This window comes from Mesoplodon densirostris, chromosome 1, assembly GCF_025265405.1.
Source record: "Mesoplodon densirostris isolate mMesDen1 chromosome 1, mMesDen1 primary haplotype, whole genome shotgun sequence".
NCBI lineage: Eukaryota > Metazoa > Chordata > Mammalia > Artiodactyla > Ziphiidae > Mesoplodon > Mesoplodon densirostris.
In genome coordinates this window covers 151,056,277-151,070,695 of record NC_082661.1, presented here as the reverse complement: position 1 = coordinate 151,070,695, position 14,419 = coordinate 151,056,277, and the positions used below count along the sequence as shown (strand labels likewise).

Genomic DNA, 14,419 nt, shown 5'->3' with positions numbered 1-14,419 from the left:
TTTGATAGCTGAATTTCTAATGCTGCAGTAAAAGATTTGTTCCTGTATTTGATTCAACAAGTATTTCAACATTTTCCATATGCTTAGCATTGAGCTAGCATGATTCTAACAGCAAAATTATCACTTTATAATAATAAAGCAATTTCACATGCATCCTCTCAACATATTTAACAATCTTGTGATATAGTCAGATTAACCATATCTATTTACCTCACCTCCCTCCTTTTTTAAGCTCAAAAGGAAACTTTGATGCTAAAGGATAATATATGATTTGTTCAAGGTAATAATTTAGTAAATACTAAGACAAAAATCTAAATCTTCTGATTCCTAACCCAGTGGTCTTTATATTCACACTTTAACTTGCTTGGTTCTAGTCTAGATGGGGCAGTTAACTACTGGACCTCCCTGTAGTACAGTTTCCTCACTTATAAAAATGTTTAGATTGGACAAGATATTATCTAAGGCAGTAGTTTTCTTCAAACGTTTTTGACTGCAACCTACTGCAAGAAATACATTTGACACTGCAATCTAGTACACATATAAATACAATTAAAACAAGAATTGCATGAAATAATACCCTTACGAGGAGCCATTCAAGCTTTTGATTACATTTTGTTTCATTAACAAAACGTACAAAGGGAAATGGTGGATGTGACTGACCATATTGATTTCATGCCCTAATAATGTGTGACAACCATAATTTGAAAACTCTGCTTTAAGGAGATTTACTGCCAGCTGAAATATTCTAGGACTGCCTCTAAAATATAGATAAGAATATGACATTTCTTATTTTAAGGAAATTGGAGGTAAATCTTTCATAAAATCAAGAATTTTTCTATGGCATAAGTAAATCAAGTTTTATATACATGGACCCTACTTGCTAGTCAGATTTCTGGCAACTTCAATCAAAAAAATCAACCCACAAGTTCTCTGGGTCAAAATACCTGTTATATTTATATTCTGCATATTTAATGATATATAGGTGTATCTTATTGGCTCTTAACACACAATTTTAACAACTTTTTCCCAGGCTACAACAAAGTAAAATACGACAAAGAGTAACCTGGTTTTGAATGAAGAACTGAAAACCTTAGGACACAAATATGAACTACCAAAGCACAATAATCTAGGAATTTTTAACAATATAGGATTAATTTTTAATCTAGTACATAAAGCCAGACCTATATGTGGTTAATATGTATGGTTTGTTTCCACTATTAAGTATATATATGCTTGTCTATTTATTTTTATTTTTTGCTTGTCTATTTTAAATCACAGATATGCATCTCTCTCTAGATTTGTAAAACTGTTCTGCTTTTCCTCTTTAAGTATACATCTGCTTAAATATTTTTATTTATATTTCTCTATAGAGGAAAGGATGGAACCAGAAAAATAAGAGTTCCAGAAAAAATAGGAGGTCCTCAAAGATCAGTATTAGTGGTCTCACCTGTGATTTGGGTCACACAAAAGTGTACAGCAAAGCTGAAATTATCAGGAATGGTTCATGATGGAAAAGGGTCAATACATTCCCTTACTATCAGTAACTATCAAAAGTTGAGCTTTTCCTGATATAAAATTATATTTTAAAAATGTTCAGAATGTTTTACAAAGCCTTATAAAATTTTCTTAAAAATAATCAGGAACTCTAAACACCATGGTTAATTCTTATTCAGTCTTTAAGTGTAGACTAAGATATCAACAACTTTTTTTTTTTTAATTTATTTTATTTTTGGCTGCGTTGGGTCTTCGTTGCTGTGCACGGGCTTTCTCTAGTTGCGGCGAGTGGGGACTCTCTTCGTTGCGGTGCGCAGGCTTCTCATTGTGGTGGCTTCTCTTGTTGCGGAGCACAGGCTCCAGGTGTGCGCTTCAGCAGTTGTGGTGTGCGGGCTCAGTAGTTGTGGCATGCAGGCTCCAGAGCACAGGCTCAGTAGTTGTGGCACACGGGCTTAACTGCTCCACAGCATGTGGGATCTTCCCGGACCAGGGCTCGAACCCGTGTCCCCTGCATTGGCAGGCGGATTCTTAACCACTGCACCCCACGGGAGCCCGAAATATCAACACCTTTATGAAACATCCCTAAAACCTCTGAGTCTGGATTGTGTGTCTATAGTTCTGTGGGCTAGAAGGTAAACTTCATGAGAGTAGACTTTCTCTTCTTCATAACTGTATCCTTACTATTTAGAACACATGACACACAGGAGGCCCTCAATAAATAATGGTTGAATAAATGAATGGATGGTTGGTATTCTTCAGAATGTTCAGTATAGTTTTTGCCCCCTTCTACCCTGCTCTGCTCCCCTCACAACAGGGGCTAGACCAATCATAACACCGTATATCTCATATCGTTTAGGCAAAACTGTTGTGATCTAAGGACAAGTACTTAGGCCAAGCTGAAACAATCAGAATTTCTCTCTATAAATCTGAAACTTGACCAGGAACACAGAAAGAAAGAAGGCATCTAGAGCTGAGGCATTTGATGACAGCACTGCAAGAGAGGATCAGGTGAGTCCCTGCTTCAGTTGATCTGAGGCTCCTGGTTCTTGTTCTTCTAAAGACTTGTTTTTTCCAACTCTGATATCAATTCTGTGAGTTACCCCAGAATTATTCCAATAAATTCACTTTTGGTCTCATTAGTAGACTACATTTACTTGCAAATCAAAGAATCTAATCGTGTAACCAAAGTAGAGGGTTAAAAATTTCCCCAGTGTCTTATTTTTACCTTTTAAACACAAATTATCTTAAGATAATTTTAAAGTTAATAATGCTTTTAGAGTCTATTTATAGATTTCCATGTTTGTGTACTTTATTGCTGGGTATGGATCAGGAATTGCATGATATACCTCATTCTTTCTCCCAACAATTCTGTCATCAGATGAAGAACTTCTGAGTATGTATTCCCTCCTTTCTCCTTTCTATAGAGGGAAGGGAACTCTTGCTCCATTTCCCAGTAGTGAGCAATGGTGGATTAATACTCTGGAGCTCTTCTCTGGTCTTACTATTTCCAATTCAGAGGGGAGGAGTAGGAAACCCCATTCTGGCCTCAAGCCCAACCTGCAATCTCTAATCCAACTTTACCTTTAATAAAGCTGATATTTTGATCCCATTTGGCTCAGTTCTTAGTGTTTTTATTAACCAAACCCTGGAACAAAAGAAGGGTAAGTGGTAAGACCCAGATACCAAGCCTCATCTTGAATATCCAATGATAACAACCTAGATCAACAAAGGTGAAGAATCAAATGAGATTCTTTCATGAGACAGATCCAATAATAGGGTATCCCAAACAGGGAAAAGTTCAAAGAAAATGTAATAAGCCAACCGTCCGTTCCCTATACACACTTATATGTCCCTTGGATAAATATAAACTGTCAGACCCTGGATTACCCCACGACTACAATGAAGGTGTTAATGGAAGAGGAAAGGAAATCCTGTTAAATTTTTTTGCAAGGGGAGAACTAGAGGAAGTTTAAGACAAAAATTGGTTAAAAAACAAAATAAAGTTCTTTTTAGTAGTAAGAGTCAGTGATAAACATAAATAATTATGATTATGCTCCATTAATTTCAAAGGTAGAACTAAGGTGGGTTATTGTGAGGAAATGCACTGAAAAACTTTAGCTACAAAGAAACAAGAAGTGGCTTAAAGCTATGGGGAAAGAAGAAAGTTTACTATAAATCTCTGAAAAGAGAGATTAAACCTTAAACATTACATTAAGCTAAAATATTTTCTGGAAAGTAGGCAAAAGGACAAAATGGAGTTAAAGAGTTCTTATCAGTTTTTTTTCCCCCAAGTAAGTTCTACTTCCTGGCATTGAGACCCCAAGCGATTTGTCACAAGAATCCTTATGTAAGGTCAATAAATTAACAGGAAAAACTAAGTCCTCACATAAAGAAGTAAAAAAATACTATTTATGTTATCCATTCAGCCATTTTTAATACTAAAGTTTTAATAATTGCCATATCTTTTTGTATAATGGTAAATGAGTGAGAACATTTCTTGATATAACTAAGATAAACAGTTTAGGTATATTATTTTACAGTAATTCTACTTGATTTTGGTAGAGTTTAGAAAATCTAAAGAATGCGTGGGTAGTGCACTCTTTAAACATTTTCAAATATCTACTGCCTTGGCCTTGATATTGGTAGGCACAAACGGTAATTATCTCAGAATTGAGCAATACGGACAAAACTGGAATGCAAATGTTTTCCAGGAATAGTGAAGTAATATTAGCAAGTTTTATTTAAAAAATAGATACTTTCTATTTTGAAAAGCAAACTAGTCTAACTTGGATTCTTGCTCAGATAAAAAAACCATCCTGTCTATTTAAGAAAGTAATTGATATTAGTTCTGCTAGGTAGAGATAACAACTTCCTCAGAGAAAAACTTCAGTCTTGCTGGATAGCCTTAGAGGTAAATCAGTAAAAGAGCAGGACATTCAATGAACTAAGGAAAAATTACTTCAGAAACTACACCTCAAAGACAGAGTGGAGTAACACTTAATGGATTACCAACTACATACCAAGCACTGCACAAGGCATTTTATACATGTTATAATGTGGTTAATTCTCATCAATTCTGAAATGGTTAATATAATCCTGTTTTACAAATAACTTAATTATATTGAATTAGTATATGGAACTAATTTACTGAAATCAATAAATTTCCTAAGATCTCACAGATAGTAAGTGGCCAAAACAGATGCTAATTTTTGTCTGATGATAAAACACAATTTTCTCCAAAGGCAACCAAACACCTCAACAATACGTGGCCACCTCAACCATAAATTAACCTTAGTACACAGGTCTACTGAAAATCTAATTCATATAATTTTGAGCAGTCTTTTAATAAATTAATTATAAGATATACCTAGATCTAATGGATATATCTATCTCTATATATCTAATGTTAATTTAGAGCTTTAGTATGTTTAGTTGAATACTAAAGAATCTGGCAAAAAAAACAATTTTGGTTTCAGTTTAGATGATGTACTATTCATATGCTTCATACTGATGGCAGAAAACTGTATTGTCATTACAAAGGAAGAGATTCTTTCACCTCTTCAATGGTAGATCATGAACACACAATATACATACACATATGTATGTTTGTGTGTGCACATATATATATAAATTTCAAGTGGAATTTAGTTAAACACTTACTTTAGAGTTTATTAAGACAATTATACAGCTTAATTCATATTAACTAAAGGCTGATGATAAAAATCTTACATTCTTAACTAATTTCTTAGTAAAATGAAGCAATTTGAATGATCAGTAGAGAAATGTTAAAATCCACCTGTTCCACATGCAAACTTTCAGAGATTTAACGCTGTAATTTGATAAGAAAGCTGAGTTGGGGTTTTAAAGAAACAGTAAAAGAATAAGAGTATCATTGAGGAAAAGAAATTTATCACTCGTTTTCTAAGATGTGGTAAACTATCAGTTCTAAAGAGGTAATTAGGCAGGGATTAGGACCTATTTCTCAAGCCATAATTTAAACAATCCCCACTTGCAACATTAAGATTATTTTTTGATGAAAATAAAGTAAAATAAAAATCAATAGCTGAATAAATGGGTATTACAGACAGTCACAGATGTTCTTTACATTACACGAAGGTAAGTTTGGGGTTTTTTTTAAAGCACCTAATCCAAATATTAATAAATGATTAATGACAAAATGTTTTACGTACCTCCAACAAAAAGATCAATTCCTCCAGCTTCTTTTATTTTCTTTTCAAATGCATCACATTCTGCTTGTAAATCTGTAGCATTCCCATCAAGGATATGAGCATTATTAGGATCTATATCAATATGCTTAAAAAAGTTATTCCACATATAAGAATGGTAGCTTTCAGGATGATTTCTGGGAAGTCCTAAATACAAAGTTAATAAATAAAAATGTAACTATTTCCAGAAATAAATCTAAAGTTTACTTTTCTGATTAAGCCATAAATGCTATTTAAAATATGTAACATTTCTATACCATATTCAATTTAAAAGCATTTTTATACGGAATATATGCTTATTATGTGCCAGGCATTATTTTAATCACTGTACATGTACGTATTAACTCAATTAATGTGTACAATGTCTATGGAAATAACTATTATCAATCTCACTTTATAGATGAACAGAAACACATTAAAGTAACTTTCCCAGGGTCACAGAGCTCACAGAGGGACTGGAGCACAGAAGTCTAGTTCATGTGCCTGTAATCACTATATTCCCCTTCTCAAATACAAAATTTTAACCAATAAAACTGATTTATATGTTAAATCCAACATAAATTAAATGGCCACACAACTGAGATCTTGATCTACGTTCTTCCTCTGTTATTCCTATTTACATGCAAGGTATACTAAATTACAACAGTTCTTTGACAATGACTCAGGCTACCGTTAAAAATGTGTACCTATAAAATTTAAATTTTAACAGAGTTTATATGTATCACTGATCTTTCTAGTTAAGCAAGGTCACAATAAATTATAAAAGCTTCAAGGCTACAAATATAAGTAGCCTTATATTTAAAAAATATTTTACTAATTACTTTTACATACATATTAATTAATTTATGCCCACAACAACACTGGTTTTAACTTTGCCTTAAGAAAAAAAGAAAAAGAGAAAAAGAGAGAATGAGAAATGTGAATGAATTGGCTCAAAGTCGATGGAGCCAGGACTGGTAAGTGGCATAGCTGAAGACGAATGCAAATCTTCTGATTTCTAGTCTCACGGTCCTTCTGTCATGCCGTCACTACAAAAATAGTTTTTTTTATATAAACTCCCAACCCCACTGCAAGGTAATACATTATACTCTAGAAATATATTCATATTACATTCAAAACAAATTTAAATAATGTTAATATTCTCAATATATTTATTTTATTTAAAATATAACATGTCCAAATAATATATTCAAATAATATAGCTTACCTACATATTCATCCATGTTAAAGGTCTTCACATATTTAAAAGAAAGGTCTCCATTCTTGTGATATTCTATTAGTTTTTTATAACATCCTAAAGGTGTACTCCCTAAAACAGATAAAGATTCCATTTTCTAACATAACTTGAAAAGCTAATTTTTAAAAAAGTTTTTATTAACCTTATTCTCTTCTTACTTAATGGTATTTTATATTTCTAATTTATTAGGCAAACAATTATTAATTTCAATACACATTCAATTAACAAATATATGTTGAATTAGTCTCTCTATAAGGTAACCTAATATTTTAGTAAACTAGAATTTGCTGAATAAAGCTGGGAATCTGTCAGCAGAAATTATAGCTTGGAAAATTATTCTTGTGTCGTTGGATATTTGGAATTAATGGTGTATATTCCAGGATTAGAAACTTCTAGAGAGCACATGTGAATTAGAAGAAAAATGAACGTCCCACCTTTAGAGAAAAAGCTATTTAGAGAGGGATTTGTAGCATAAATGATACATAAATAGGTCAATTATTGACCATTCAATGAAATTAAAAGGGAAACCAGAGCTGAATTTAAACACTGCCTCTACTTTCAAAATAGAAAGTGGCAAGGATTGAGTGAGGAGGTTTATCCTTTAAGTTTTTAACTGGAGCTCCTGTTTCTCATTTTGTGTTATTTTCAGCATATATCAGCTAAAATGTATAAAGTAAAATGATTTCTAGGAAATGGGATCTTGGCTTTGGATACTTCATCTGAGTTCTTAACGTTATTGTTTTATAAATGTGATTCTTTTATGTTTTATAAAATTAAGATCTGCTTGATAGTGCTCCATGAAACGACAAAATAAAGATAAATGAATTTAGCTACTTGAGGATGGCCTCCCTTTGTTTTTTAAATTTGCTGTATTTTTTTCATTTTAACTGCAAATTCGAAGACTAGATTGACTACATTCTTACAACAAGCAACCTGGCCCACACAATCCTAGTCAGAGTATTGGTTTCTAGTCCACCCACCATCACAAAACAAAATAAAACACCCAAACACAAAATTTCTACTCAAGAGGCAGGGAGAAAGAAGTATGGCAGAACTAAGCAGTCTCTGGCAAAAAAAAAAAAAAAAAAAAAAAAAACAGAAAAACAAAAAAAACAATAAATACAAAAAAAATCTAGAGTAGTAAAAAGACTGACTCTCATTTAAGATGACAGAATAATAGAAGTGGCTAAATATCACACAGACAAGTTCACAGAACAGAAGATTAATAGGTTTTCTTAAAGTTAAGCACACATATTGTTTTAAATTGTCATTAATAATTTAAAATGTATGTGGTCAAACCTTACAATTCCTTCTCAAAGAACTACAGCCCACTAACATGAAACCTGGATAAAAGATGGATAAGTATGCTCTTCTTTCTCCTTTTCTAGAAGCATAACAAATTTTCTGTGTGTATCTTTCAGTGTCAAGAGAATAGTTATAGGACTCCCTCCATAATTTAAGGACATATGAATAAAAAAAGAAGTTGTCACAGTAGTGATAAAAAACACATTCATTTTCTACTTTTTAATCAAAGCGGCTGAATAGAAAAAAAAAATAATGGAAGATACGGTACAGGGTGAACTGGTAAAAGAAACTTCATTTTAATATATTTGCTTTGCAATACTCATTTACTAACATAACTAATTTAGCAAGTGCTTACTATGATTCAGATAAAACAAAGATTATGACTGTTTCTACCCTAAAAGAACTCACAGAATACGGATAGACAAGTACAAAGTAACTATATCACAAGGAAAAATATAAATAAACTATAAGAAGTCTGGAGTAGTATAGTGAATCAAAGAAGAAAACACTATAGTCTTGCTCGTTGGAGGAAGTATGAAAGATGGCATTTCAACTGATTCTTTGAAGAAGTGAAATTCCCGTAATCAAAGAATGGGTTAAGTTGTAATTGAAAATAGAAAAAAGATGGGGGAGGAGGTTCAGAGATGACACTTGTAAGCCTACCATGTGCTAGATGCTATGCTGGTGTTTCATACATTAGCTAATGTAAATCTCACAAGTTTGGGAAACTGGCATTATCTTTCCCATTTTGAAGGTGGAAGAATTGGGGTAAAAAAATTAAGGAATGTGCCAAATATCACACACACGGCAGTGAAGCCAGATATTCAAGAGATTCTGCCTGGTTCCAGAGCTCATAAAGTTCTTATTATACAGTATGCTAGCAACATGAGTGAAAGTAAAGCCAGCAAGTTCAGGCCTGTTCTTTGAACTACAAGCAGTGTAACCTGCCTATCCTGATTCAGTGTAGAGGAACAGTGGGAATAAGTCTGGGAGTCAGGTTGGGCCCACAGCATGCAGGCTCTTAAATGTCAAGCTTGTCAACATTACTTCAATAAATATATTACTGAACAGGGCTTCCCTGGTGGTGCAGTGGTTAAGAATCTGCCTGCCAATGCAGGGGACACGGGTTCGAGCCACGGTCCGGGAAGATCCCACATGCCGCGGAGCAACTAAGCCCGTGCGCCACAACTACTGAGCCTGCGCTCTAGAGCCCGCGAGCCACAACTACTGAAGCCCGCGCACCTAGAGCCCGTGCTCTGCAACAACAGAAGCAGTGATAAGCCTGCACACCACAACCGAGAGTAGCCCCCGCTCGCCACGACTAGAGAAAGCCCACACGCAGCAGCGAAGACCCAACACAGCCAAAAATAAATAAATAAAGTAAAATTTTTTAAAAAAGATATATACTGAACAGATATTCCCCAGAATTGTGCTTGGTGGGGCGTAATTACAACATAGCATGTTGTTTACAGAAATGTATGTTCAAATTTCAAAAGCACGGGGTGGGGGAAGGTAAGGATGGGTTATGATTAACACTGTCATCGGTCAATGAAGGAGAAAAGTAGAAAACGTTAACAAAGGTTTTCCAGAGATATACCCTTGGCAGATGTATTATTAGGCAGTAATACTATCCAAAATAAAGCAGAAGAATTGTATATCAAAATACACAAAAACATGTTTAGCACTGCTGGCGTTTATGGCTCTGAAGCCTTTCTGCTCCCATACTCAAATTACTGTTTATTTCTTCATAATTAAGACAAAGTGATTAAGGCAGCTAGTCTGAGCATGGCCTAGGTTTACAGAAGGCAAACTGATACAGAGGCCATGTTCAACGACTGGGGCTTACATATCAGAACTGTGGGTGCTGAGGGGCCCATTTCTGGTGTGCACAATTTTAAAAAATTCCTCTTTGCCATTCTTACCAACACCTACTGCCATGGACCGAAAAACAAAAAGCAAAACAACAAACAAAAAAATCAACTTGGTGAGCTAACAGTATCTTTCATGGAAATTATGCAAGTGAAAAACAATTATGATTGTAGCTTTTCTACAGTTGACATATATGGGGGGAGGAGCAAGAGGAAAAAAATAGTTTAAATAAAACACACTTATGAGAACCTTAAATTTACATAGTATTTACAGTATACAAGGGACTTGCTCTTATTTGAGCTTCATAACAGCATTGTAAGCTATTAATTTCCTTATCTTCCTTAAAAGTAAGGAAAACAAGATTATGGTGTAGAATAAATGCCCTTCAGTCACCAAGAAAGTAGCAGCTCTGATTCCAGGTCCAATACTCTTTCCTATGTAAGTCAACAATATCAAGTAAAGTACCATGTATCAGTGGCACTACTTGGTTATTTTTTAAGAAAAGCCTTAACAGAGAACTAAATCCAATAAAGTGTATAATTAATGCTTATGTTCATTCTGTCATGAAGACATACCCGTCTTCAATTTTTCACCTGTAATACTTCTAAAATAGAAAATAATCACAGAAATAGCAAAGGGCTAATAAGATAATATGAGGCATATGAGGTAAAATTAAGAGGCAGTAGTACGTATTTTAGGTAGCTCTTAATGATCAATGAGAAGGCTAATCTCCCAAGAAATTGCATGAATAGTGAAAGCAACATCCCTAAATACAAACAAAAGACTACTAGAAAAAGGTACAAAAAATATCATGACCATGACCTGAGCTATATTTCCTTTTCCATTCTGGAGTGGTAGGTGAGACAGAATTTTAACAAATAGTAATGAAACTTAGATACCAGATATGTCTGTATCTATATATTTGACTTTATATCCTAATATGTTAAATCAGTGATATGACAAGAAATAAACAGGAAACATATTTTACTAAGAAAAAGCCTTCAATCCCACAACCTTGAGTACCTAATATGGAAAAAAATGGTGCATTACCTGTTGGCAAACCCAGTGTAAAATATCTGTCCTGTCCGGGTCTGAATTGAATGATGCGATTACAGATGTATTTGGCTGCCCATTCACTAGCCAAGTCATAGTTATCAAGAATTACAAGTCTCATTATAGTGATGCACAGCTTCCAGGACAATAAGTTCAAACCTGAGAAAATTCCATTGTAGAGCACTTTAAGTAATTTACAGTCAAACAGAAGTAAAATACATTGATGACTTTAAAAAGGCCAATACTTAAGAAAGACATGCATGTATACAAATACAATCTGTACTTTTAAAATAGTAATAATGGCTGTTCTCGTTTGAACAAACTTTGAGTTCTGGGCAGTGGGCTAGGTCATTTAAGTACAAATATTAATTCTTACAACAACCTTCTGAAGTACACACAACATCCAGTTTTAGATGAGTAGAGGGACTGACACAATTTGACTGAGTTCACACAGTTACTAAATGACAAAGCTGAAATTTATATCAAGGCAAATTTACCATAAAGACATCACACTGCACTATCTCTACAGGTATACTATATAAAGCAACATAAAACAAATCTAAAGGCAAACAAAGCAGCACTCATTTATTGATTGCAAATTAATGGTAGTTATGATTACTCAGCACCTTTTGGGTTACTTACTAAAATCCAGAACTCTCCCTATGAATGATGTAATAACCAAACCTCCCTTCTGTATAAAAGTGATACCTGCACTTTAAAAAATTTCAATCAATACAGAAAGATACAAAGAAGTAAAAAAAAAAAAATCGACCCAAATCCTGCCACTCTGAAATAATGCTCATTACTATTTGGTATACATCATTCCAGGTATCTATCTAATGCACACATATAAATAGGATGTATAGAAATAATTTCTAACAATAGGATCATACTAGACATGCTATTTTTAACAAAAAGCATAACGAATTGAATTCTTTCTGCATTAAACTGAAGCAAAAGAAAATAAAGTGAACTAAAGAAACTGCTGATCTCTGGGGGAAAAAAAATCTTCACAAAAAGAAATTTCAGTTCCTAAAAGAATACTCTAAGGTTAAGAAAAAATATTATACAAATATTAAGAGATCAGCATGATTTAAAAACTGTATGATTCCATTTTAGACAACGTGGATTGACCTACTACCATGAAAGATGTGAAAATTGCATTCTTACACTTCCTCCCACCCCGATTTCTGTAAGATTACAGAAGATTTATAACATTTACAATGTATTCTACAACCGTAATTCCCAGATTTTAATTCTTAGCTTTATATTTAAATGGATTTGTTACCCACACCAATCCTTTCACAAATGGTTTCAGCAGTCCTGAATTCTGTACCCACAAACCATACATACAGAAGTCAAAATCTTTACATTAGTGGGAGTAGGAGGTCTTATTACAATGAAAACACTGAATCTAAATATGTCCTTAAGAACATGATGATTTAGATTCTGGCATAACAAAAACTTACAATCACCATGATCTAGAGTTATGGCACAATAACAAGAGATAAATATCATTTACAGACAATAATTTACACAGTAAGTCAATGAATTCAGTCCAACAGATGACTTGGCCTCCATTTAAATTCATTAATAATCTAATGGCAGAAACAATTTCAAAGTTACACCAAAGAATCAGAAACATTTCCTGGCTGTTTTAACCATCAAGAGATATACTTATCTCTAATAAGAGTATTCAGCAAAATGACTACTGATAAAAAGAGGAAAAAAAAAAAAAAACCTGTCAGGTGAGGAGGGGGAATGGCATTAGAGCTTTCCAAGTGTCTTCTGTGTTTGGGGGCATGCTATTTCTTTTCTCAGTTCAACACACTTGTGAGGGAGTGCCTATTCAATGCCAAGCACTAAGCTCTGGACACAAAAATGACAAAGATAAGGATCCTACTATCAAAGGACTTAGACTCACTTAATAGTCTCTGGGGAAGAACTTATCCTCATTTTTCAGATAAAGAAAACTGCAACTCACAAGTTTATTACTGAAGTTATAAAGCTATTAAGTGGTAGAGGGTCTATCTGACTGAAAGATACATGCTTCCCAAAAGTGCCTTATAAGGAAGAATCACTTAGGATGCCTGTTAAAAAGATTCCCCAGACCTTTCCCTGGACATGGTGTCTCAAAAGATATGAAATGGGGTCCACGGAATCTGCACTTTTACAAATATCACAGGTGATTCTTACAATCAGGATAAATTTGGAAAATAACATCATACATGATGAATTCATTGCACAGAGGTTCAAGTAAGCCTCTCAGACCAAGTACAGGCACGTTTTGCTTTCTTAAACTCTTCCGCAAGTCCACAGTTCAGTTCCAAAAGTCCCAAATGAATCACCTTACCCAGAGAAAAGTAGAATGCCACATGTGTTCAGATTTTTAAATGTGTCTTTTTCCAGTTTTTGCCAATCCTCACACATCTGAACTGCTGCTGCGGTCGACCATTCTCTGACATCTTAACCCGATAAAACTCAAAAAATGACACAGCACCACCCCTGCCCTCATCTTCCTCTAGTGCTGATTCATTTTGGGTGTGCGTCCCTTGGACAAAGCCAAACACAAACCTCAGAACTTTAAAGCTGGATGGGAACTTCTAGACGACTTGGGTTACACAGCTATTTTAGAATCTGTCTAGAGTCTGGAATCTAGGCTTCCACAATCCCTGCTCTGAGCTTTTTCCCTACAACACACTACACCTGACCTCAAAAGATTCCTGAAGCCCGACCAGGAAGGGGGCTCTCAGAGCAGGGGTCCAGGTCAGGGTCCCGACGAGGGGCGAGAAGCAGCAGAGAAGGCTGTGGCCCCTGCCCGGAAGGCTAGGGCTGCAAACTCACCTCACCTGCCTAGCCGCTGGGCCCGTCTCTCCGCAAACCCTAACGAATGCAAATGGGGCCCGCCAAAGAGCAGGAGCCAGGGAAGCCCTGTCCCGAAGAGGACGACCAGTCAAGCTGGAGGGGAACAAAGCTGGGGACACCACGGCCCCCGCCTCGAGGCTCCCGGGACCCCCATCCGCCCCGCGTCCCCGTCTCCGCATGGAGCCCACCGGTGGGTGCAACGACCAGCCGGGTCCCCGCCCGACTCCCCTTCCTGGTCCTTCCCGTGGACTCACCTGCGGACCCACCGGCTCTTCCGACGCTGGAACAGCGGGAACACCCTTCACTCAGCCCGGAGAAACACCAGCCGGCGCGAGGAGTGTGAAACCTAAGGACCCGGATGTAAACCTAG

The 14,419-nt window shown here is 35.3% G+C and overlaps 1 protein-coding gene across 6 annotated transcripts in view; it reads right to left on the bottom strand.

Annotated features, from left to right (window-relative positions):
* The window catches only part of GNPDA2 (glucosamine-6-phosphate deaminase 2), a 27,577-nt gene extending 13,158 nt beyond the window's left edge, over positions 1–14,419 (bottom strand). For 2 of the 6 annotated variants that reach the window (XM_060110461.1, XM_060110478.1), the window contains exons 1-4: positions 14,304–14,411; positions 11,182–11,343; positions 6,928–7,029; positions 5,685–5,867 (exon numbers count right to left, since the gene is read on the bottom strand). In XM_060110461.1, the coding sequence (XP_059966444.1) occupies positions 5,685–5,867; positions 6,928–7,029; positions 11,182–11,305 (409 nt within the window). In that variant the 5' untranslated portion in view covers positions 11,306–11,343; positions 14,304–14,411. Of the gene's footprint in view, positions 1–5,684; positions 5,868–6,927; positions 7,030–11,181; positions 11,344–14,303 lie in introns of all 6 variants that reach the window. The other 4 variants (XM_060110470.1, XM_060110501.1, XM_060110486.1 and 1 more) reach the window with 4 other exon arrangements.